The sequence below is a fragment of the Theropithecus gelada genome, chromosome 3, assembly GCF_003255815.1.
Source record: "Theropithecus gelada isolate Dixy chromosome 3, Tgel_1.0, whole genome shotgun sequence".
In the NCBI taxonomy this organism is placed as follows: domain Eukaryota; kingdom Metazoa; phylum Chordata; class Mammalia; order Primates; family Cercopithecidae; genus Theropithecus; species Theropithecus gelada.
This window is the reverse complement of record NC_037670.1, coordinates 67417742-67443325: the sequence shown is the minus strand read 5'-3', so window position 1 is coordinate 67443325 and position 25584 is coordinate 67417742. Positions and strand designations below refer to the sequence as shown.

At 50.0% G+C, this 25584-nt stretch overlaps 1 protein-coding gene across 2 annotated transcripts in view; it reads left to right on the top strand.

Moving 5' to 3' along the window:
- ADCY1 (adenylate cyclase 1) overlaps positions 1-25584 on the top strand; it is a 143889-nt gene that overhangs the window by 6669 nt on the left and 111636 nt on the right. For both annotated transcript variants that reach the window (XM_025379994.1, XM_025379995.1), the window contains one exon: positions 12932-13081. In XM_025379994.1, the coding sequence (XP_025235779.1) occupies positions 12968-13081 (114 nt within the window). In that variant the 5' untranslated portion in view covers positions 12932-12967. The remainder of the gene's footprint in view (positions 1-12931; positions 13082-25584) is intronic.

Genomic DNA, 25584 nt, shown 5'->3' with positions numbered 1-25584 from the left:
TGTACACAGGGGACAGACCAGGCCTAACCGCTTGAGGTGGCTTCCCTGTGGACTAGGCGCTCAGCCAGGATCACTGGACCAAGCACAGGGCTGTGAGCGAGCGAGAGTAGTGGGATGAGTCCCACAAAGGCCCAAGTGGGGCAAAACCACACTGTGGACTTGCCCTTTCTCCCAAGAGCAGTGCTGAGTGTGGCCACAAGGAGCTTGGAGTGGGCTGGGGGCTGTGTGAGGACCCGAGGGGACCACTCAGCAGGCTCCGGTCGGTGGTGTCCGCTTGCCACTGTCACCACTGGCTTTTAGAGTTGTTTGCCTGCCCTTTTGGGGTTCATGGTGGTTTTAGGTCGATGTCCCTCTCCTGTCACATCTCTGAGGTTGAGAGGGCCAGGGATCAACTCCTTAGGTTCACAGGTTCCTGCAGATGCCCAGAAATGTCCTTGGACCATTTCCTGACTCAGACGGAAGAGGGTGGGCATATGAGGTGGGTGACTCTCCTGTCATTTCAGGGGCTCTAGTGTATCTGTGTGACTTTGGGCTTGGGATGATCCCCATGCCTCAGTTTCTCCCTCACCAAAGGGAGCAGTAGCTCCCTCCTGTGGTTTTGTAGAACAGATACATCCTCCAGTTAATATGAATGGATTATGCCTGGGAGGCGTTCCCTGTCCTCCCCACACTGTTCTGGGCCCAGTGAAGTGGGACCTACCCCTTACTGTCACTTACATACATAGCTGTATGTAGCTGATGACCTACTAGTTAGTCTCTGACTTAGTAAAACTGAATAGTTGCAGTGAGGCGCTGGTCTTGCTCAAATGTTCGGAGAGACCCCCAAAATGCAGGTGGCTGGCATAGTGTGTTCAGCCCAAGTGTTCTCTGCCAAACTGTACTAGTGGGAGCACCCTGTGGAACAGCCCCAGTCAGAGGTGGCCATGTGTCCACAGTGGAGACAGGCATCCCTGTGGCCATGATGCCAGGCTGACCCCTTTTCAGCTGGGTTTTGAACCCCAAGCAGCATGGGGGCTGAAGTGGCAGGGGCAGGGGTTTGGGCAAGGGTTTGGTCAGGAGAGGCAGCCTGGCCACCTAGCCATGTCCACATAACCTCCTTGGGGAGTTCACACGACCACAGGTCCTCTCTTTACCCTGAGGGGCTGAGCAAGGTAATGGGAACAGACCTTTCCTGCTCTCCATGTAAGCATATGAGTTATATCCATCCCTCCTCTTTGCATGAACATATGCAAACACACATGGTCATGCATAAACACATGCTCATACACACACATAAACACACACACACCCATACATGCACGTACCCACACAAAAACCCTCCCAGATTCCTACACTCACGCTTATTCTCCCCCCAAACATGCATGCACATAATCACACAGAAACTCACACTTATAAACTAGTGCATACTCACACATCCATGCCCACTTGTATGCATGCACTTACATATTCACATGCACCCTCACACTCATTTTATACCTACACACTAGCTCACACACTCCCACAGTGCACTCACAAATACATGCATGCTCAGCCACTTACATAGGTTCACACACAAAGCAGTGCGCATTTGCACACTGATACAGTAAGTGCACTGACATGCACACTCGTAAACTAATGCACACTCATATGCTCACGCTCACCTACGCTCACTTCACTGTTACTAGTATGTGGGTCTTATGAGTAGATGTGCCATCCTGGTCTGTGAGGGAGGGCAGCCTGTGCCCTGTGTCTCAGCGGCACCACCACAGAGACCTGGGTTGAAGCCCAGTTCCCGCACCTCCAGCTCAGTGACCTTGGCAATCCCAGAATCTAGCCTGTGAAGGGAAGCCAGGCTGCCAGCCTTACCTGCATCACAGAGGTGTAGTGAGTGAGGGCTGGTGGGAGGGCAGGCGTGTCTACATGGGACTTGGGAGCTCTGGAGGCAGGGACAGGCTAGGACTCTAAAGCCTTCCTTAGGGAAGGAAGTGGGGCTACCTGCCACTTGGCTGTGCCCCTCTCCAGTGCAGGCCAGGGCAGGCACCTGGGGCTGGGGGGCGGGGTGGGAGGCCTGCCTCTACCACCCAGTCTTCCTGTTCTCCCTCCCAGTGTTTCTCCTCTGTCTCCTTTAACCCTTCGGCTCCTTGTGCCCTCTTCAGGCTGACCTGGGCTCTTTTCTCAGTGGAGCATGGGGTGTCTTCTGCATTATTTTGCTAAGGAGGTCCCATCTGTCCTCCTACCCCATGTGTGTTTCCTTCTGCTGTGCAGAGATGCTAGCCCCAGAAAGGATGTAGGAGGTGTGGGAGAATCCCTGGGGGCAGGGCAAGAAGAATAGGAGCCCACCGCCGCGGCCCATCTCTGGCTTTGTGCTGAAGGCAGCGCAGACCCTGGAACAATCCCATCTCCCTGGATTAAAGGGATGGCAGGAACTGCTTTGATCTCCAGGCTTTAGTGTTCGCTCTGCCTTCAGTTTGGGTTGGGAAGAAAGCCTGGAGCTGAGAAGAGCTGTCTGCTTCCCAGAGCTTGGGTGTGACTTCGTAGAGCCTGAACACAGCTCTCTGGGTGGGGCTTCTGTGTGGGCATGTGCCTGTGTGCACACATGTGCATGTGGATACGTGTGTCTGCGTGTACATATCATGTGTGGATGTGTATGTTTGTGTGTCAGGGCATGCCCATGTGCATGTGTGCATGCATATGTTCTTACATGTGCGTGTGTTTTCATGCATGTATGCTTGTGTGTGCATACAAGTGCAATAGCATTGGCAACATTCAGAGGAACCTGGGAGCAGGTGGACAGGATGCTGCCAGCAGTGTGATGGGGTCCCCAGAAATGCTGGGAGCCCTACACTACAGCCTCCGAGCCCCATAGAGGAGAAAGTCCATGCTGGTGCACATTCTGAATCTGAGTACAACTTTTTGTTTTGATTCTAAAAATACAGAGCAGCTCTTTTATCAGAGTACAGTGTTTCCTTGTTTCCTTCTCCGAAGTAGACTCTTCTCTGAAGTAGACTCTTCAGCCTTCGGGAAGTGGCTCAGCCTGAGAAAATGCAGATGCATTGTGCTTGACTGGCCTGGCTCCCCGGTGCTTGGCCATCTGAGTGTTCTTTTATTTTCCCCCTTCTTTTTTTTTTTGAGATGGAGTTTTGCTCTTGTTGCCCAGGCTGGAGTGCAATGGCACGGTCTCGGCTCATTGCAACCTCCGAGTCCCAGGTTCAAGCAATTCTTCTGCCTCATCCTCCTGAGTAGCTGGGATTACAGGCATGCACTACCATGCCCTGCTAATTTTGTATTTTTAGTAGAGATGGGGTTTCTCCATGTTGGCCAGGCTGGTCTCGAACTGACCTCAGGTGAACCACCTGCCTCGGCCTCCCAAAGTGTTGAGATTACAGGCATGAGCCACCACGCCCTGCTTTTATTTATTTATTTATTTATTTATTTTTTTGAGACAAGGTCTCTCTCTGTAGCTGAGGCTGGAGCGCGGTGGCATTATCATGGTTTACTGCAGCCTTGAACTCCTGTGCTCAAGTGTTCTTCCTGCATCAGCTTCCAGAGTAGGTAGAGCTATAGGAGTGCACCATCATGCCTGGCTAATTTTATTTTTTGTAGATATGGAGTGTCACTATGTTTCCCAGGCTGGTCTTGAATTCCTGTGCTCAGGCGATCCCTCACCTTGGCCTCCCAGAGTGCTGGGATTACAGGTGTGAGCCACCATGCCAGGCCCTGAGTGCCCTTTTCTTACTGACCTGGTTCACCTGATTGCAGTCCTGCTGCATGTGGCACACCCTGGCTCTGGTGACCCTCACTTCCCAGGAGCACTGATGCTTCTGATGGATGGGGCATTGTTTACACAGCAGGTGGCACGGGGCCCAAGGGTATCACATGTCCGAGTGTGGGGATGTCAGACGCCCACTGTGGACAAAGAGGATGGCCACTTCACAGCAGGGCTGTGCCTGGGACAGAGCCCCCCGCTGCCCCCTGCTGTATATCTCTACCTGTGGTCCTCTGGCTGTCTCTTGCCCACTAGCCCTAAGGACTCACTTGACCTCTTGTCCCTGGACATGGTCCTTCTAGTGCCCTTCCCTGGCAACTGGGCTCAGTGCTTTCTCGCTAAACCTGTTTAATACTGCATTCTTTACCCCCCATGTGCCCCACCTACCACACAGTCTGGAGTCAGGTCTAGGGGTCCCAGCCTGTGGCCAGCATCTGGTCTTTCCATGTGAAGCATCACCTGGTTACACTCAAGGAGGGCTTCTCTCCCAGCCTGTAGGGGCACCTGTGGGTTTTCTCAGCTCTACTGTCTAGTCTCTGGAAGCAGCATTATTGTAATAAGCATGTAGCTGATGAGGGCGAGTCTGCTTAGGAGGATGGTGGAAAGTTCAGGAGATGCCAGGCAGTTGCAGGCATGCGCTGGGAGTCAGGGCAGCCTGCTCTGGAACATTCTGTTCCCCAGGGAGCATGTGTCAGTGAGCATTCTGGTTGGTCACCTCTGTGTGCACCATGTGCTGGCCAGTGCAGTGAGCCGGTGCTGGAGCCACGTTCAGTGGTGATGCTCCTGGAAGTCATGAGTGCCTTTACCTTCATTCCCCTGTAAGAGGAATAGCCTCTTCTTAAGAGAACGCTTTGCCTTTCTGAAACAACCGTGGCCTCAAAAAGGGATCTTAAATACTTGTTCGTTGAACTTGTTTTCTGTGACAGCTGTTTTCTCAGATTCTACCTACCCTGCAGTGTCAGTAATTAACTGAAGGAACACATTTTAGGAAACATTGGCTTAGCCTGAGGATTTTGAAATACCTCTGAGAGTTAATTTTTAAAAATCTGTACCTGCAGACATCAGAAATGTTTTATGAGCACTGATCATGTCCTGGTGCTAGGTGGGATCTTGTCACTGGCAGGGTCCTGCTGGGTGGGTACATCTTTTTTTTTGTTTGTTTGTTTTTAAGATGAAGTTTTGCTCTTGTTACCCAGGCTGCAATGCAATGGCATGATCTCGTCTCACTGCAACCTCTGCCCCCTGGGTTCCAGCAATTCTCCTGCCTTAGCCTAACCTCCTGAGTAGCTGGGATTACAGGCATGCGCCACCATGCCTGGCTAATTTTGTATTTTTAGTAGAGATGGGGTTTCTCCATGTTGGTCAGGCTGGTCTTGAACTCCTGACCTCAGGTGATCCGCCCACCTTGGCCTCCCAAAGTGCTGGGATTACAGGCATGAGCCACCATGCCCGGCCCAGGTGGGCACATCTTTTAGGCCAAGCGCCTTGGCTTCAGTTTGTTCAAGGGTGAGAAATGGGCAGTGCCTGAGAGCTCAGCTGATGGTGTGGCTCCTTGTGGCTGGTGTCACAGGTGCTGTGGGTGGGAGTGGACAAGCTGGAAGTGGCGCTCTTCTGAGGTTCTGGTGTCACCCTCTCTGGGAGGCTCAGATGGTCACTGTGTCATTCATTGATCTTCTGGGCAGGAATGTATTGAGACATGTGGGGAGCGGACTGTCTTTGATGGGAGCTGTCCCCAGGGTGCTCTGCCGCCTGGGGGCTTGCATCTGTCTTCCTGACTTCCCTGCCTTGTGTTCCTCACTTTCCTGCTAGTGTCCTCATGTCGGATTCTACCAATCTTTTCTCCCTCCTAAGCTGACCTCGTGAGTGTGTATGACTCGGGAGGGGAGACTGGGCTGGCTTGGAGAGGGGCACCATGGAGGAACAGGCTGCATGTGGCCCTAACGCCCCCTTGGAATTGAGGTGCCAGTGGTTACAGGGCACCATGGAGTAACAGGCTGCATGCGGCCCTAACGCCCCCTTGGAATTGAGGTGCCAGTGGTTACAGAGGAAGCACCAAAGATGGCTGCTTTTCCAGGTCCCCGTGAGAATCCTTTCCTAGGTCTGGTGAACATAGTTTCACGCGTTAGAAACCTGATGATGGGAGCTCAGAGCGAGCCTGTCAAATTCTTTAAAAAAAAAAATTGTGTTGTTTTATTTTTATTATGGAAAATTCAAATATACACAAAAGTAGAGAGACCAGCACAGTGATTTCTTGAGTACCCATCACTGGCTTCAACAATTATCAGCATTCTGCCGGCCCTGTTTCAACGGATGCTAATTCTAAAACGCTTTTATTAATTCAAACACCAGAAGCTAACAAGCAATTACGTTAATTTAAAAACCCGCTTGTGTGAGACACTGAAGAAGCAGCCATGGTTTAAAGAGAATGGCATCACACCAGCACTGAGCCGCTGGTGAGCACCGTGGAGGGACTGGGTGGTGTCCACTGGGGGCTCAGTCAGGGAGGAGGGCAGAGGGACCACCCCACCATCCGGACACCTGGGAGATGGCAGGCTGATCGCAGTCTGGGAATTTACCAATGAGAACATGCCTAGTGCTGTGCAGGGAGCAGTTGTGTGGAGTCAGCTCCTTTGCTGGCCTGTGGCCCGAGTGCTGTTAGTTCGTGTGAGAAAGCACTCCCTCCAGTAGGCCCCCAGACTGTGCCTACACTCACGCTCTGCTCAGGAGAGGCTGGTTTGGAGGACTGTCCTGCAGTGGTTCTCCTGTCCCCATGGATTGTCTCAATGCCACCCAGGCTGAGGGACTGTGCTGGGGCAGCCCAGGTGATGGCACATTGAAAATGGGAGCAAATTCAATGGAGAGGTTTTCATACCCAATAGGAGTGATCTTGGGGTGAGAAGGGACCACCCAGACCAGTCCAGGGATCAGGAAGCTGCTCTGTGAAAGGAGGGAAAACCCTCTTGGCCAAGGGTGCAGTGAGGGTTGTAGGTCTGAGAGCATGCTCTGCCCAGAGCTGTGGCATGGCTGGGGCATGTGCTCGCATGTATGTGCGTGGCATGGCAGATAGGTCAGAGGTGAGTACAGGGCTCAGTGGCTCTCTAGCGTGCCAAGGAGGTGGCGCTCCATCCAGTATCTGAGATGATGGGAGTATCTCACGGGGACTTTGACTATGGCCTGATTGTGGGTTGTGTCAGGCAATGGGATTAGAGAGAAGTTGGTGGCATAGGGGTGTCAGGGGCAGGACCCAATGAAGGCTTGAAAAGGACAGAGAGAGAAGATCAGGGGACTTGTGGGTTTGGCTTGGGCAGTGGCACCTGTCTCTGGAGGAGAGGAAGGACAGGTACCTGGGGGTGTGGGATGATGATGTCAGATTGGGATACTTTCTCCAAGGACTGTGGGACATCTTGGGTTGGGGGAGGGGCGCAGGGCTCCTCCAGGGTGCTAGTCTAGTGACCACGAGTGGTGTCAGCCCAGTGACCATGATGGATGCTAGTCCAGTGACCCTCCAGTGTCTGATGATTTTCTCTTGGTTAGACTGGGGTATTGGTTTTCAGCAGGAGGCCTGGGAGGACACACCCTCACTGCATTGTGTCAGGGCACATCTGTCAACAGGACTCATCATGGCCAGAGCTGGCAGTTACTAGCTGGCTAAGGTGGTATTGGCAGATTTCTCCTCCGTAGAGGTTTTCTCTTTTCTTTTCCTTTTCCATTTTGTGCTTTTCCGAAGGAAGTTACTGTGCCAAGCCCATACTGAAGGAGTGGGGAATTTACGTTCTTGAGGGCGGAGTAGCTATAAATGATTTGGAATGCTCCAAATTTTTGCCTATTCATCTGTTGTCCTTCATTTACTTTTTATTTAATCATTGATTTATATCAGTACTGATGTTTATTTTATACTTTGGGTTACAATTCAATACTGCTTTGTGTTGCTCAAATTGTTCCAACTTTGACCATTGGGAGCTCTTTCAGTTGGCTCCTGTGTCCTTCGACAGTCCCCCTTCCCTTCATTTTTGTGTGTGTTTGTGACACTTGCTTTACTTTCTGGCCCTGCAAGGTGCTCCAGGCCCATCTGCTTGATTAGCAAATATTTTCTCTGCCTGAGCCCAAGAATCAGTCATTTCTCCAGGGAGCCCAGTTCCTTTTATTGGAGAATTTTATTAAAGACCATTACCTGGCCTCCTGGTGTCCTCATTGCTCCTGGGGAGCCATTGCTTCTAGTTTTCTCTCATTAGGTAGAGCTAGAATGTATATGTGCACACACATTTCTTTTTTTTTTCTTTGAGACGGAGTCTCGCTCTGTCGCCTAGGCTGGAGTGCAGTGGTGCAGTCTCGGCTCACTGCCAGCTCCACCTGCTGGGTTCACACCATTCTCCTGCCTCAGCCTCCTGGGTAGCTGGGACTACAGGCGCCCGCCACCAGACCCGGCTAATTTTTTGTATTTTTAGTAGAGATGGGGTTTCACCGTGTTAGCCAGGGTGGTTTCGATCTCCTGACCTTGTGGTCTGCGTGCCTCAGCCTCCCAAAGTGCTGGGATTACAGGTGTGAGCCACCGTGCCCGGCCTGCACACACATTTCTATAAACATTTGCATAGGTACCCTCCTGTGAATTAAGCCAAACACGAGTTCATTCTGGTGCCTCAGAGTCTAACCTGCCTCCTATAGCGAGGAGCCGGCCCTGGTGATGTTTTCAGGTGGTGCACAGTCAAGTAGAGATGCCCCAGGGCCTGCAGACAGGTCCTGTTCCTCCTGGTTGCCTTTTCCGTGCATGCTGGTGCTCAGTCCAGCTGACTCCCTGGGAAGCCCTTCTCTTCCCGGCTGTCTGGCTGAGTTAATCTGGCCCATGAAGGTTTCTTCAGGGTGTTTCCAGGTGCTGGCTCTTTGGCCATTGGGGGCTCTTTCAGTTGGCTGCTGTGACCTTTGACACACCCCCATCATTTCGTGTGTGTGTGTGTGTTTGTGTGTGTAATGCTTTCCTTTCTGGCACTGCGTGGTGCTCCAGGCTCACCCTGATACCTCAGAGTCTAACCTGTGTCCCACGCAGTGTCCTTTGTTGGGTTTCTCCTTAGGTCTCCTTGATAACTTCATTTGGTAGGTACTACAGTTGCCACCAATCTGCCCATCTGTTGGATGGAGAGACTGAGGCACAGAGGTGGTGTGGGCAGCAGGCAGGGGTAGGGCAGGGTGTGACCCTGGTGAGGATACCTGGATTCCTGTCCTCACTCGCAGCCCAGCACAGCCCTTGCTGGGGTGAGGGCCTAAAAGGGTGTCCATACTGGGAGACCAGCAGGCCGGTACCACCCTGGGCCTGGCTGGTGTGGGCAGCATGTGACTCTGGGGCACCATGTGGTCAGGGAATGTGGTGATGGTGTACAGATGGCCTGGGCTGGGCTGGGGTTGCATCCTCTGCCCCAGGAGTGACCAGCGGGCTGTGGTGGGGAGGCCGCCTTTCCCCCTGCAGCCCCTGGAGCCCCCATCTCTGAGTAGCTCGTGGTGACCCGAGCCTGCCTTTCTTGTCATTGTGACATGTGCTAAGCCATATCACGATTGCCTTGCCCTGGGCGGGACATGCATCTTTTGGACCTAAATGCCCCTCTAACGGTGAGTTCAGAGAGCTTCAGGGAGAGAATCGAGAGTTCCAGACCTTGGGGACAGGTTTGGAACTCTCAGTTCCAACACAGTGGATGCATTTGGTGGTTGAGGATGTTCATCTGGGAAAATGCGGGGGCTTGGGTGTCTCGGCGGGTGAGCCCTGTGCTCATGGCGGGTGTGGAGCACTTGGCAGATGACACCCAGCCCTACTGAAGTGTCCTTTCTGCAGCAATCCCTTCTCAACCACCCTCCTCCTCCGTGGGTTTTTTTTTTTGTTGTTGTAGTTGTTTTTTGTTTGTTTTTTGAAGGGAGGCAGTGTCCAGCTCATAGAGGACTGGGTTGTTTGATGGTGCTTTTCCTTTCCAGGGGTCACGGGGGTCTGAAGCTTCCAATGCGAGTGTTGGTTTCATTGATGACAGTGCCCTTCAGATATCCCAAGGGCAGGTAGTGATGGTTCCCATTCTAGTGAGGACAGATTGTAGTTAACAGAAATGGGGAGGCAAGCTAATGGAAAGAGAGGAGCGGCTGGTTCCCTCTGAGAAAGGGTTCCCCGGGACCTGGGAGGCCTTGCAGGCACACCTCCATGTAGAGCAGAGATGAGGGGGACCAGCCGCCATTCCCCCCGGCCTCCATGGGCTGCTACCCTACACGGAACAGCTCTGATACACACGGGGAGGGTGGGTCATCGTGACAACTGACCTGCCAGCTGTGCTATGTCCCCACCACCATGGACTCTCTGTCGTACACTTGTAATCTAAGCCCATTGTGCTCCAGGAGGAAACCAGGGGAGAAAGGAAGCTAAGATGTGGAAAATCTCCAAGGGAGGTTTTGTTGTTCCTAATTATCATTTTTGCTTTAAGGGCTGGAGTCCGCCTGCCTTTCACTTCCTTTAGAAAGTGGGTGGGCCGGGCACGGTGGCTCAAGCCTGTAATCCCAGCACTTGGGGAGGCCGAGGTGGGCGGATCACAAGGTCTGGAGATCGAGACCAACCTGGCTAACACCGTGAAACCCCGTCTCTACTAAAAAAATACAAAAAACTAGCAGGGCCTGGTGGTGGGTGCCTGTAGTCCCAGCTACTCAGGAGGCTGAGGCAGGAGAATGGCGTAAACCCGTGGGGCGGAGCTTGCAGTGAGCTGAGATCCGGCCATTGTACTCCAGCCTGGGGCACAGAGCACAACTCCGTCTCAAAAAAAAAAAAAAAAGAAAGAAAGTGGGTGGTGGCCTCCTGTGCAGGCCCCTCTGCAGACCTTGCTGGCTTAGCTTTGGCAGCTCCAGTGCCCTACATGTCCTTTGGCCCCTGGGTCCTCCAGCTCCCTGCTCCGGCCCTGACCCTTTCCAGACATCCATGGTGTTCGGTGATTCTGAGCACTGAACACACCCTAACATGCTTTGCATTTTGTTTGTGGAAAAAGCCAGATCTCAATGGTATCCACACCATGATGACAGCTCTGTCAAATGCACCGAGAGGGAAGCTAAATGGCCATGTTCAGGTACCGTGGAGATCTTCAGGGTCATAGTGGAGATTTCAAGGTCACCTTCTTGATACTGAGGGCCTGGGAGATGCCATCCTATTGGATGTCTTGCTGCCTTCTCTGACCCCACACAGGCGACAACCATCCCATTTCCGGCTTGCAGAGGCTGTGGTCAAGGTGGCGCTGTCCAGCAGGGGCAACTTCCTGCCTGTGCCTTTGCCAGTGAGTGGTGTTTAATGTCGTCAGCCCCACAGGGTCAGGTGGGGGTGTGTCTGATGTGTGTGGGGAGATGTGCTGGGTGAGGGTCAGGTCCCCTGTGGAGGTGTCAGACAGAGGATGGCTGTCAGCTGGGGCCCTGCAGATTCGTGTTCCCCGTCCTCCCCTGTCACCTCTTTGAGAGTGGCTCTGATGTTGTTTCCAGATTACATGTGACCATTGGTCCTAGGTTTGTTTTCCAGCCTCCTGATGGACATGCCTTTGAGGCTATGTCATACACCTCGGGTTTGAAGGTGCTCCAAATCTGTCCTCTCCCCTCCCTGTGGCCCCTGACCCTGATCAGTGTCAACTCTTCTGCCTGCTCCTCAGTCCCAGCATCCAATAAGTGGCCAGGAGCTACCAGGTCTCCCTCCTAAATCCGTCTGGGGGCTCCTGTCCTGCTGCCTGTAGCTTGGCCCCATCGGGGTGACACCCATCTCTCCTGTCTCATGGTTCCACCTCCTGAACTCTCTTGGCTCCCTGTTAGGCGGCAGCTGCTCCCCACACTACTGGGTGAGTTGGTTTTTGATTTTAGTTCTGTTTCATAGTGTGCAGCACACATTCACACGTGGGGGTGTTTGTGGTTAATCCGTGTGAGACAGTGACAGCCGGAGCCTGCAGGTTTCTGCTCCCTGGGGCACAGGTAGAAATGCCTGGGCTTAATCAGACATAGAAATTCTCCAATTTTGCAAGTGACCAAGGGACACCTGTTTCATACAATACTTACAAACTGCAGCCCCTCTTCAGGGCCTCTGGCAGGACATGCCATAGCCCTGCATGGCTCGTCAGAGGGGCCTGTGTCCAGACACAGTGGTCTGCAAGATGTAGAGACAGACCAGATGAGACCGGTGGCAGGCAGTGGGGAGCGGAAAGTGATAGTGGAGGGGAAACCTGGGTCAGGCTGGCGCCAGGTGCCTGATGCTTGGGTCTGAGCCTGGTCCTGAGCCTGGTCCTGAGCCTGGAGTGTGGGTGCACTGCTAGCGCTGGCTTCTTCTCAAGCTGGCCTGTTCCTTGTGTCTCATCTGTTGAAGCTGAAGTGGGGACAGGACTGAGGGAGTGTGCAGAGACCGGGCTCTGGACACTGCGTTTCCCCATCTTTGCTGGTGCTCACTGTGTTCCCAAATCAACATCCAGGCTGGTTTTTTGGTTTTTTTTTTTTTTTTTTTTTTTTTTTTTGGTGAGCTCACCTTTCCTGAATCTTTCCAGAGGAGTTTGTGCAGGTGTTGTGGGAACAGCCACTCTACACATATGTATTCTCCAAGGGTCTTGGTTTTCTGAAGCTGCTATAACAAAGCACCACAGACTGGGCACCTTCAACAACAGAAATGGATAATCTCGCAGTCCAGAGGCTGGAAGTCCACGATCAAGCTGTGAGCAGGGCTGGGCTCTCCCGAGACCTCGCTGCTGGGCTGCAGACAGCCGTCTTCTCTCTGTGCCCTCACAGAGTCTTCCCGCTGCCTGTGTCTGTGTCCTCATCTCCCTTCTTATAAGGACACCAGGCAGATTGGATTAGTGCCCACCCTGATGGCCTCATTTTAATTTAATTGCCTCTGTAAAGACCCTGTTTTCAATTAGTCACATCCCGAGGTCCTGGGGGTTAGGACTTTATGCATTTTGAGGGACACAATTTGGCCTTGATACTAGGCCTGGTTACTCCTTGTCCCCTGACATGCTGTCTGATGGCCACCCAAACAGGGTGAGGACGAGCTCCTGCCTAGCTGGCTCCCTGTGTCCCTGGCCCCACGCCATGGGTTTGGCCGCAGGCAGTGTGGCTTTTGGAGAGCTCTTGCTATGTTCTCCGGGCGGCCTGGGCCCTCTTCATGTGTGTGGGATGTCAGGCTCCACATGTTGCCTCCTTGTCTCCCTGCAGCTCGGCGCCAACGCCTTGCTCTTTGTCGGTGTGAACATGTATGGGGTCTTCGTGCGGATTCTGACTGAGCGTTCGCAGAGGAAGGCATTCCTGCAGGCCCGGAGCTGCATTGAGGACCGACTGAGGCTGGAGGATGAGAACGAAAAGCAGGTCAGTGGCTTGGGCCAGTCAGCCTAGAGGGGTTGGCTGTGGTGCTGGGGAGGTGGAGGAAGCTACCTTCCTGAGCCTCAGATCACCTTGTGGTGACATGGGCCACAATTCCCAGTGGTACGTGTTGGTATTTGAGGCTGTGGAGGAGATGCCCTGAGGTTTTATAGTTAGCAAATGGACAGGCAGGCTGGGTTTGCTGCCCATGGGATAGTGCTGGGATGGGGCTGCTCTGGGGACAGCATTTGGGCACACTGACTTCCAGTTACAGCTGGAATAAGTCGGCTGCCTAGGGAGGACAAGGCAGGTCCTGGCTGGGCCTCGGGTGAATGTGACCGTGCAGGTGGCCCTGACCCACTGGCCTGAGGCTCCCACCAGCCCTGCCCTTGGCTCAGTGTGGCCAACCCCAGATCACGCTGGCACTTGTGGAAGGCAGAGGTGCCCTTGTGCTGGGAGTTGTAGAAGGGTCACGGTGGTCATGATACAGCACCCACAGCCCTTGGGGTTGCTCCAGTGGCTGGCATCACCCCATTTTCAGGATGAAACAGCCACGAGTGAAAGAGCAGTGGCTTGGAGGGAGCCATGCCTAGGTTCCCACTGCCCTCTGTGACCTGTCTTCTGTGCTCCCTGTCTGCTGCCTGGGGCCTGTGCCCAGCACGTGGGCTTAGGAAGAACCATCTGGGAGTCCCTGGGATAAGCCTGGCACATTCCAGGTGCCTCCACTGGAAGGATCTTGACTCTTCCCCCAGTCTTGGGGCTCACAGGCCTCTGTGACACCAAACTGCTGATGTCTCAGGCCTGTGGCTGACATGTAGGATCTCTTTCTCAACTATGTGAATACAAGGTATTATACCAAATATGAATGTAAAAACTCACAAACACATTTCATGTATAGACATTGTTGCGATCCCTAATAGTTACAATAAAAGTAGGATATAGTTGAGAAATAGATCACATATGTATGTTTAGGTGGTGTGTGCATTGCCGTGTATGTGAACATGTAGGAGGGCGTGTCCATGTGGATGATATGTGGGCAGTGGTACCTGTCTGTGTATATGTACATGTGTGTCCCTGTGGAGATGCATGTGTGGACATGTGCACATTTGCCTTTGCCTCTGTACATGTGTGCAGGTATGTCTGTGAATGCCTGTGCTCATGTGTATGTGTGCATGTATGTGCCTGTCTGTACGTCTGTGTGGTTGCATGTATGTGTGGTTTTGTATTCATGTAGATGTGTGTGTCTGTGTGGGCATGCCTGTATGTCTGTGTGTGTATGTCTGTGATATGCAGGGATGTGTGTATATGTGTATATGCCCATATGTTGATGTGTTGTCTATGTGTGTGCATGAATGTGTTGGTGTGTGTATAAATTGAACATCTTTCGAGGCTGAACCCTGAGCATTTGCTCTTAGACTGGAGTCGGTCACACTGGGAGAGATACCTCCTTTGTGCTTTGTGAGAGGTGTATAGCCTTATTTTGTTACCTCCATAGAATCCCAGAAATGAATCTTTGGAAGCCCTGTTCTCCCCTTAACTACATCCTCTGTAGTGGAGAAGGCAAAGGCTCTTTTCATGGGCCCTGCTTGTGTGCATTTCTGAATCATCCTTTTCTTTTCCTCTTTTATCTCCCTCCCATCTCCTTTTCCATACCTTCCTTTCCTGCTTCTGTGTAGGTCTTTTTTCATTTATTTTCTGATGTTTGCTGCCTCTCCTAAGGACTCTCTTTCCTCCCAGTATTGTCTAGTCTAGCCTTTGCTGCTTGATGTGCAGCATTTCACTGGGTTTTATAGCAGGTCTGTGAGCAAGGGATTTCTTCCTCAGCCCTATGGAGGAGGCAGTCCACACTCAGGGAGGCTCAGAGATGTGTCCAAGTTCTAACTGCAGAGCATACGTTCTTAAGCAAGACATTTTCAAAATGTCACCCAATCCAGTTAACCCAGCCGAATGCTATTTATTGTTCAGATTTTGTCTTTATGTGTATTTTTCCCACGTGATTGCCGTTTTGGTGTATATGTAATTTTATTTTCTGTCTTTTTGCTTATCATTTTGCACAGACATAGCTACTGGTGTGATAAATGTGATTTAAAACATCTGCTTATTCTTCCCGTTAATGCATGTTCTGCAGTGTTCTCAGTGTCTGACATTTAGATACCACGTTCTAAAAGAGTTTTTTCTTCACGCACATGAAGTATTCACTGAGTAACATTTTTAGCAGTGTAAATATGTCATTTCTCTCCCAAGTTTCTGAGGTATTTTCCCAAACTTGTGCTCTTTTACATCTTTATAAGTGATGTCTGCTTACATTCTGCTGTCTATAGCAGCCCAGGCCAATGGGGAGCCTGTTAGGAATGCAGATTGCCAGGCCTCGCCCAGCGCTGTAGGTGGGTTGGGGATCTGATGAGCTGCTCTGCAGTCCCTGTCTTTCTCCCCTTCTCCCTCTCCTTCTGCCTATTGGTTTCCGCCTTTCTCCCTCCCTGCCTCCCTCTCTCTCTGTGAGGACTTGGCACCTCCTGTTTCCCCTGCCCCTTTCTGTTTACTAAGGCTGACAGCAACTCCTTCATGCTTGTTCACCTTCTGTATTTCTTTGTGACTAGTATGCTCCAACCCTCCATCCCGTTATATTCTGACTTTCCTGGCAGTCAGATGAAGTGCTTATTGTATAACAGAAACACTGATGCCTCATCCCCACGTTTCCCCAGGTCTGTTCCTCTAGCTTTGCTTTTCCTTGTGTAAAAATTCAATCTTTTGTGTTTTCAAATGGAAGGATCATTTTCCTTCATGATTTCCTCTGTTGCTTCAAAGCTGAGCTGATGTTTTGACACCTGAGCGCTGATTGAGGACATGCCTTCCGTGACTTTACCAAGTGTATCCTCAGACCTCAGCTGTCCTGACTTTTGCTGTATTTTTCCTGTCGATTCCCTTTGAGCCTGCAGAGTTGTATCTCACAATAACTGTCTGCCTAGATGGGCTGGTAATCAGCATTCAGCTTCCTCCTGGCCACCTGCTGCCCGATGTCAGTGCAAGGAGCCTTATCTCTTTGGGATGGCAGAGGGGAGCACTTGGGGCCCAAGAGGGCCCTGCCGGCTCTTGGGTCTCTCAGGTACACAGGCACTTTGTCCCTCAGCATCTGCCTGGGGACTGCCTGGCCATCCAGAGAGCCTGGAGGTGGCCATGGCAGCCCTGCTCAGGCCTAACCTGTGTCAGCATGAAATGCCAGTCTCCTGAATGACAGGTGAGGGAGCCTTACCATGTGGCTAGTTGTGAGCATCTGCCTTTCATATTTTAATTCCATTCATGACACATTTCCGTTCAATACCTGTTCCCAGAGCCTTCCGCAGCCACTTGGACCATCCAGGCAACACAACGAGTGATAGGAGAGGATTGGGGGATGCCCTGAGGTTCTGAGAGGGGAGATGGGGGGATATGAACTGATTCTGCGGGGAGATCCAGGGAGACACACCTGGACCTGGGAGAGGATCTGGGTGTAGACACACCCCAGTCTGGGAGGGCTTCTGGGTGGATGTACCCTGGTCCTAAGAGGGGATCTGGGGGACACACCTTGGTTTCAGGATGGGATCTGTGGGGGACATATCCCCAGTCCTGAGAGGGATTCTGGTCAGTGTACCCTGGTCCTGGAAGCTGAAGTGGGCATCACTGGTAGGAGGCGGTGGAACGCAAGGCACGTCCAGAGGGACCGGAAGATGTGGGCTGAGTGAGGTCGAGCCGAGGGGAGGCGTGTGGGCAGACTCTGAGCCTTATGCTCCCATGCACAATGCTTTGAGGGAAATCATTTCATGTCCTGTGGCCTCAGCTGGAAGGAGATGGCTCTGACTGGTGGAGAGGGGTCAGGGCTGCCTGCTGTGTGTCTGTGCTCACAGAGGGGAGCTCCTGAGCCTAGCGGGAAAGAGACATCATGAACACATTTTGAGGGTCAGTGCACAGGCAAGGGCATGGAGGCAGGGGAGCAGACACATTGGGGAGTTCGGCGGTGGTTTTCTTTTTGTTTCTTCCTGGGGGATGAATGCATGACTCAGAGGCACTGTGGTCAGCAGCTTTGTGAGCAGGGAGAACATTGTGCTCAGTTCACAAAACAGGAGTTCGGCTCAGGAGGCTCAGAAAACACCTCCTAGGGATGTGCCTGTGGACAGGTCTGCACTGTATGGCCCGCACTGACTGCCTGGGTTTACAGGAGAGCACAACGGGGGACTGCTATTCTGAAATGCAAATTCCTAACATTAAGACCTCTCATCCTGTCCCAGCTGAACCAGTTTTGTTCCGGGATGGGAACTGATGGAACAGATGGAGATGGCTGTAGCAGCAGTGCCCTTGCTCCGAGCCTCCTGGCAGTGCCAGGGGTGGAGGCCGCCGGCTGTCACGCTCTTCTCCACTCTGTTTACACATTGGCTGCCTCTGTTCCCCAATGCCAGATCGTTCTTGCCCAGTTTGATAAGTTATGTTTCAACACCAGTAGTAGCGTGTGCTTCACCTTAAGCCCTGGGGAGCACCTCTTAATTTCCTGGTTTATGATGCCAGTGTTGGCTTTTACCAGCCAGGATGCATCCTTGGGTGCTCTGTGCCTACTTACTGCTAACTTTTGCAGCAACCCATGAAGAAGGTGACAACAGATACAGCCAATAGGAGCTTTCTCCTTTCCCTCCTGTACTGTTTAGTTCCAGTAGCCTGCGGTTGCCCTGCAGAATCTTTGAGGCTTTAAGGGTCTGGTCTGCTCCTGCTGAGGCAGGTGCCAGTCTCAAGGGGCTAGGCTTCTGCCAGCATTCTTATGAGGGGAAATACTACAGTAGCTCTCACTGTCCTCTCCTCTACCTTCTCAGGGCAGCCCATAGAACAAGAGGCTCTGGAAGAGAAGGGTGGGGTGGGGAATGGGGGCTTGCCTGTTTCATAGCACTACTTCCTGTCTGTCTGGAAAGTTGTCTGCTGTACTTAGGAAAGGTTTACCTGAATTGTCAGTGTGCCTGAGACTGATTCCTTTTGGGGGATTTGAATGAGCTAAAATGACCCCTTCTCTCAACACAGCAAAACAAAGAAACAGAACAAACGGTCACCGTGGGCCCCTGCCCTTCATCTGTCCTTGCCTGCAGGGTCTGGGCAGAATAGAAGAAGGTCAGGGTACCAAGATGTTCTTTCTGAGTTGTCAGATCTCTTTAAAATTAATTTCAGCCCTCTGTATCATGGTTAGAAATGTAAGGACTTTATTCTGCTTAATAAATCTGAGAACTGTGTCCCTGAAAATTTAAATAACCCAGGAAAGATAACGGAGCAAATAACAGAGTCGCCAGTGGCAGAGCCAGGGTGAGCCCGGGATCTTCCAAGGAAACCACGTGGCTGTTTCTTCCTTTCATGGCCACAGACTTCCTCAGCTAAAAAATGCTGAGGACGTTTTAGGCTTACAAATAACCCAGCTAAAATGCTCCAAAGGGGTGTGAAGGTTCTTTTAACAGGGCTTTTTCTGTTTCTGAACAAAAATGTCAAAAGTTGGTTTTTTGAAATAGAAAAGCCTTAGAGAGACTGATCAAGAAGAAAAAGAGCAGACACAAATAAGGAGCATGAGGGATGAGAAAGGCTGCAGATAAAGCAGGGATTAAAAATAGATAATGGGGAAATGCTGAGAATAATTTTATGCCAGTATATTTGAAGAGAGACAAAATGGCCAAATTTCCAGAAAAAGTGTGAGTTACCAAAGATGATCCCCAAAGAAAAAGAAAGCCTGAAAAATCCTGTAATTATTAAAAAGATTGATTCAGTAATTTACAAGCTCATCAAAAAGTAAACAGCAAGCCCAGATGGTTTTACAGATGAGTTAGACAGACTTTAAGGAAAACGCAATTCCAATTTGATCAGTCACAGCATGGAAAGCTCGCTCTCTGAGCCCAGGTCGAGCTGGCTGGTGATTAGGGAGGACAGAGCTCGGATTCCCACATCTCACAGAGGCCTGTCACGTGGATGGCAGGGAAAGCCTCTCTCTCAGTCCTGTTTTCATTAGCGGTTTGGCTTCTTGGTGTTGAAGTGGATTGGGTGGGCGTCGGGTGGACGCTTGGTCCCTGCCCTGCTGCTGTTTCATGCACCAGGTTCTAGGAGCGAGGGGCAGGGCATGCTGCCTGGTCGGGGCGACGTGACTCCTGTGTGCTGTCAGCCCTCTGCCATTGCCAGGACACCCATGCAAGTGGAACTGAGGTCCAGGGTGTCTGTGATCAGCATCAGAGGCTCTAGAATGCTCCCAGCTCCCAATTTGTTCGTCATATGCTGGGTAGTGGAGGTGACCTGCTCCATGGCCTCCTGGAGCAGCCCCTGCCCAGCCTCCTTCCTGCCTTGAATGCCAGCATCGCTTCTGGGGACCGTCAAAAGTGGTACTGGAGGCATCCCCCTCCTGCATGGATGTCACACATCTGGCTCCATGCTGAGGCATCCTGTTGCCCTGTGGCTGGCACAGCCTGCTGGGTTCTTCAGTCTCCTTAGCTCTCCAGGAACACCACATTGGGCCCCCCAGTCACCTCCTTCTGCTTGGTTTTTGTGGCTTGTGTGTCACAGTTTGCTCTGTATCAGCTCCGGGAATCCCAGAGTCTCCTCCCTGTCATTCTGTGGCCAGCGCTGCAATATTGTCGAGGAAGATGCCGGAGCTGGTTGTCGCCTTGGACTGTCTGTGGGAGGCTCTCTGGCCATGTCCTGGGGGACTGTGAGGAGGTTTGTGGGGACCTAGTTGTTTGCCACGTGTCTGGCTTTTTATTTTTTTGCTTGTTTGAGACAGAGTCTCATTCTGTCACCCCGGCTGGAGTACAGTGACACTAGCTCGACTCACTGCAACCTCTGCCTCCCGGGTTCAAGCGATTCTCCTGCCTCAGCCTCCCGAGTAGCTGGGATTACAGGCATGTGCCACCATGCCCAGCTAATTTTATATTTTTAGTAGAGATGGGTTTTCACCATGTTGGTCAGGCTGATCTCAAACTCCTGACCTCCTGTGATCTGTCCGCCTCCGCCTCCCAAAGTGCTAGGATTAAAGGTGTGAGCCATCTTGAGTGGCCTTGCCACATCTGTCTTTTTCCTAGTTTGTTTGAAGTCTGCATGGCAGATGGACGTGGTGGCCAACGTGTGGCTCCTGGACACACTGGTCTTCTTGGTTCTCCCTGATGGAACAGCCCAGGCTCAGAAGCCACATGCCAAGATATTGAGCCCAGGTGTGGCTGGGAGAGGAAGGGTCCCTGAGCCTACCAGGGCCTACCTCCATGCTGATGAAGACATGGGATCTGCTGTGCTCTGGGCATCTGGTGGTCTGTGAGGGAGAGGGCAGATCTGCTACATGTGCAGCCTGGCCCTCTGATGACTAGGGAACTGGGCCCAGCTATGTCTAGTATAGTGACATGAAGTGACCCATGGAGGGGACCTCTGACAGGGTGAGGGACTCGGCACACACAGCTGCAGGCTGCAGGGAGCTTTGCAGTTTCCCACCAGGCTTTCCTGGAAGAGCCCGGGGAGCAGAGCCGCAAGTGGGGGAGAGCAGCAACGGGAAGGCAGGCTCTGACCCCGCCCGCTGAGAAAGACAGAGCTCAGAGAGCCTGTCTGGAGTAAAGTGGCCCCTTGGGACAGCACGTCAGTTAGAATATGGTTTGGCTGTTAGTAACTGACCTGGAAAATGGTGGCTTAAACAAAATAGAAATTGTCTTTCTCATGGGCAGAAGTTTGGAGGGAGGCAGCCCGGGGCTGGTGTGGTCAGCTCAGGCTGCGTAACAGAGACAGGGTGGCTGCAGCAAGAGAAGTGTATTTCCTCACAGTTCTGGAGGCTGCAGAGTCCAAGATCAAGGTATTGTCAGGGCTGGTTCCATCTGAGGCCCCTCTCCTTGACTTACCGATGGCCATCTTCTCCCTGTGTCCTCACATGGTCTTCCCTCTGTGCACACACCCTTGGTGTCTCTCTGTGTCTCCTAATTTCCTCTTAGGAGGAGAAGAGGAATGCAGTCACATTGGATCAGGGCCCACCCAATTACCTCATTTTAATTTAATACCTCCCTAAAGGCCCTGTCTTCAAATATAGTCGCCACATTGGGTGTTAGGGCTTCAACCTATAAATATGGAGGGGAGGGTCTATTTAGTCCATAGCAGCCACAAAACAACATGTTATTTTATTTCAAATAAAAGTCAAGTGTATGATTTTAAAAATAAGGAGATGCTGCATGTGAGTCCTGGATGAGTGTGCCTGGAGTGGTGAGTGCCCAGCTCTGGGCTCCCTGGATGGCCAAGTGCAAATAGAAGTACACATCGCCACCCCTGTGCAGCTGGTGGACAAGCAGGCCTGGGCTGGGGGACGGCCCCTTCCTGCTGGGTTTCCTCCCTTTCCCCTATCCCCACTCTTACTTGAGCTGCACGTGGCAGGAGAGGGGATCCTGCCAGATTCTCAGCTGGCTCTGACGGACTGTGGCTGGGCAGCTCCCTGACGCTCCAGGCCTCGGATATACCAGCCCTGAGTGTGGCTGGCTGTGGGTGATGAGGGGCGGTGCTATCTATACCTGACCACACTGCACCCTTAGCCTGCTCCTCTGCTCAGGGCCTGCTGTCCACCCTGGAAGGAGACTCCTTTTTGCAGCACTGCCACAACTTTAGAGGCCATTATTGTTTATTTTTTTCCAACCTCCTTCTGGTTTGTCTCATTGGTGATTTTACCTTGCAGAACAACGGTTGGTAGAGGTGCAGTCATGAGTCCTCGTTAATAGGTGTGTAGTGAATTAATGCGATAGAGTGTGATTGGGGAATTGATCCTGTAGCTTCCTTGGCCCAGCACTCCCAGCAGTGGCCTCTTTGTGTGTGCATCTCATGCACATGCTTTTGTGACCTTGCCAGTCAACTTGGGGGTGAGAGGTATGGGTGAGGACAAGTGGAGATGGCCCTCACCTTCCAGAAGTGTCCTGCCTGGAGTTGGTGCTAGGAGAAGGGAAGGGCCCTGAACCCCACCAGCAGTGTGGATGGAGGACACCATGGCTGAGAACACTCACCAGGCTTGGGGCAGGGTGGAGGGTACCAGGCTTGGGGCAGGGCGGAGGGTACCAGGGCTGTTCTGGCTGTAGAGATGCTCTCAGAAGTGACCAGTGCCAGGGCTTCAGGAAGAGCAAGAATGAGCAGGGCTTTGAGGGACGTGTAGGGATTTGCCAGGTAGAGGCAGGGAGGTGGGAACTGGAGGAGGCATTCAGGCAGCAAATTGAGGTGGAGGTGGTCACAGGTCCTCGTTTGGTGAGCGTGAGCTCTGTCTTCCTTCTGCTTGGAGAGGATGGGGATATGGGCTGGAAGTGCAGCTCCACTGGGTAGTAAAGGCCACTTGGGGCTTCAGGGTGTTCGTGGCCCCCAACAAGGGTCTAGCCTGAGGTCTGTGTCTTTCACAGCTGGAGAGCACAGGGTGAGAGGCATAGGAGGTCACCCTCAGCGTCCTCCTCCTCTGCCTGCACCCTGTCCAGGAAGCCCTGTATCCCTGAGTTCAGCTTCCTCTTCCATCATATGGAGCTGGCCCCTCCCAGAGCCCTGGCTGTTCCTCAGAAGCCATTATTAAATCAGAATTCCAAAAATAATATGCAGCTATTTAAAGCACACACTCAATTTGTTATCCTAACAAGGTAAATGGAACAATTTTGAGTTCTCATCATGTGAAGAAATTTATCAAGAGAAAGAAGACTTCCATTTAAGTGATGCAGTATGGATTTTTAAACAGGGCTAGCCCACGGACAGCACCTTCTCAAACCACTACAGTTGTGATTTTTTTTTTCCCATTTTTTAAACATCTTTGTTGAGTTTATATACCATAAAGTTCAATTAAATAAACTTTGTTCAATTGAATAAAGTTCAGTTAAATGCTATTTCCTGTATTTTAGAGCTATTATTATATAGAATTATACAAGAATCTTAATCTTATTACACCTTAATCTAATTTCATACATATGTCAAATGACCTTATGATAGAAAATTAGTATACAATAATCTAAATTTAGGATATTTTTATTATCCCCCAAAGATACCTTGTATCCATTAGCAGTCACTCTCCATATATAACCACACCTACCCTCCAGCAAGACGTAGGCACCCGCTAATTTATTTTCTGTTTCTATAGATTTACCTGTTCTGGACCTTTCATACAAATGGAATCGTATAATAGGTGATCTTTTGTGACTGGCTCCTTCCACTTGGCATAATGTTTTTGAGGTGCATCCAGATCTTAGCATGTTTTAGTATTTCATTCTTTTTTATGGACAAATAATATTCCACTGTATGGATGGATCACATTTTGTTTATCTGTTCACAGTTGATACATATTTGGGTTATTTCCACTCTGACTATAATAAGTAATGCTGCTATAAAAAATCACGTGCAAGTTTTTGTGTGAACACATCTTCATTTCTTTTGGATAAATACCTAGGAGTAGAATTGCTCGGTCTTGTGGTAACTCTATGGTTAGCATTTTAAGGAGCTGCTCGACTGTTTTCTAAAGTGGCTGCACCATTTTCCATCCCTACCAGGAATATGCAAAGCCTCTAGTTTCTCCGTATTCAGAATCTTTTTTTGTTAGTTAAAATTAAACTGTTTTTATTTTCAACTACTTGTAGATTCACATGTAGTTGTAAGAAATAACACAGAGCGATCCCATGTGCCCTTTACCCAGCTTCCCCAATGCCAACATCTGCAGAACTGTGGAGCGATATCACAACCAGGATATTGACATTGGGACAGCCAAGATATGGAACATCCATCACCCTGAGGATCCCTCTTGTTCTCTTTAAATAGCCACACCCACTTCCCTCCACAACACCTTCATTCTGAAGACCTGGCAATCACTAACCTGTTAACCCATTTCTATAAATCTGTAATTTCAAAAAGTTCATATAAATGGAATCATACAATATGTAGACATTTGGGATTGGCTTTTTTTCACTCAGCATAATTATTTGGAGATTCATCCATATTGTTGAATATATCAATATTTGTTTCTTTTTATTACTAAGTGGCATTCTGTGGTGTGGCTATATCACAGTTTGTTTAATTGTTGGCCCATTGAAGAATGTCTTGGTAGTTTCCAGCTTTGGCCTATTAGGAATAAAGCTGCTATGAACATTCATGCACAGGTTTTTGAGTGAACATAGGTACTAATTTTTCTGGCATGAATCCCTAAAAGTACAGTTGCTGGGTCATATGGAAGTTACCTATTTAGTTTACTGAGAAATAGTGAAACTTTCCCAGAATGGTTGTACCATTTATGTGCCCAGCAACATATCCGTGTCTTTTGCCTACTTTCTAATTAGATTTTTAAAATTGCTGGGCCTTGAGAGTTCTTTATATGTTCTAGATAACAGTACTTTTTTGGATATGTGGTTTGTGAATATTTTCTCAAAGCTTGTAGTTTATCATTTCATTCTTTTAGTAGAGTCTTTTTGAGAGCAAATATTTTTAATTTTGATGAGGTTTAATTCACCAATTTTTTCTTTTGTACTTCTGGTGTCAAGTCTAAAGACTTTTTGCCTAGCCTTAGTTCTTATGTGTTTTTCTAAAAGTTTATCTTTTACATCTTTTACGTTTAAATCTGTAACGTATTCTAATTTAATTTTTGCATAAGGTATGAGGTTTAGGTGAAGAGTCATTTGTTTTTGTTTATGAATGTCAAGTTGCTGTAGCATTTGTTGAAAAGACTACCCTTCCTCCATTGAATTACTTTTGAACCTTTGTCAAAAATTTGTTGTGCATATTTGTATGGTCTATTTGTAGATTCTAGATTCTGTTTTATTGTCTTATGTGTTTATCTGTCAACCAACTTCACACTGTCTGGATTATTTTTGTTTTATAACAAGCCTTGAAATCAGGTAAGCTGATTTCTTCTACCTTATTGCTCATTTTCAAAATTATGTTAGGTCATCTTATTCCTTTTCCTTTACATTTAAGTGTTAGAATAATTTTGCCTATAGGTACTAAAGAATTTGCTGGGATTTTGATAGGATTTATATTAAAACTGTATATCGATTTGGAGAGGGTTAACATCTTTACTAAGTTGAGTCTTCCAATCCATGAACATGGTATGTCTCTCCATTTATTTAGATCTTCTCTGATCTCTTTAATCAGTCTTTTACAGTTTTTAACATACAAGTCCTATATATGTTTTGTTAGATTTATACCTAAGTATTTCATTTTTGAGCAACAGTAAATGGTATTGTATCTTAAATATCAGTGTCCATGTGTTTATTATTAGTATATAGAAATGTAATTGACGGCCAGTGATGATGAGCATTTTTTCATGTGTCTGTTGGCTGTATGAATGTCTTCTTTTGAGAAATGTCTGTTCATATCCTTTGCCCACTTCTTAATGGGGTTGTTTGTTTTTTTCTTGTAAATTTGTTTGAGTTCTTTGTAGGTTCTGGTATTAGCCCTTTGTCAGATGAGTAGATTGCAAAAATTTTCTCCCATTCTGTAGGTTGCCTGTTCACTCTGATGGTAGTTTCTTTTGCTGTGCAGAAGCTCTTTAGTTTAAT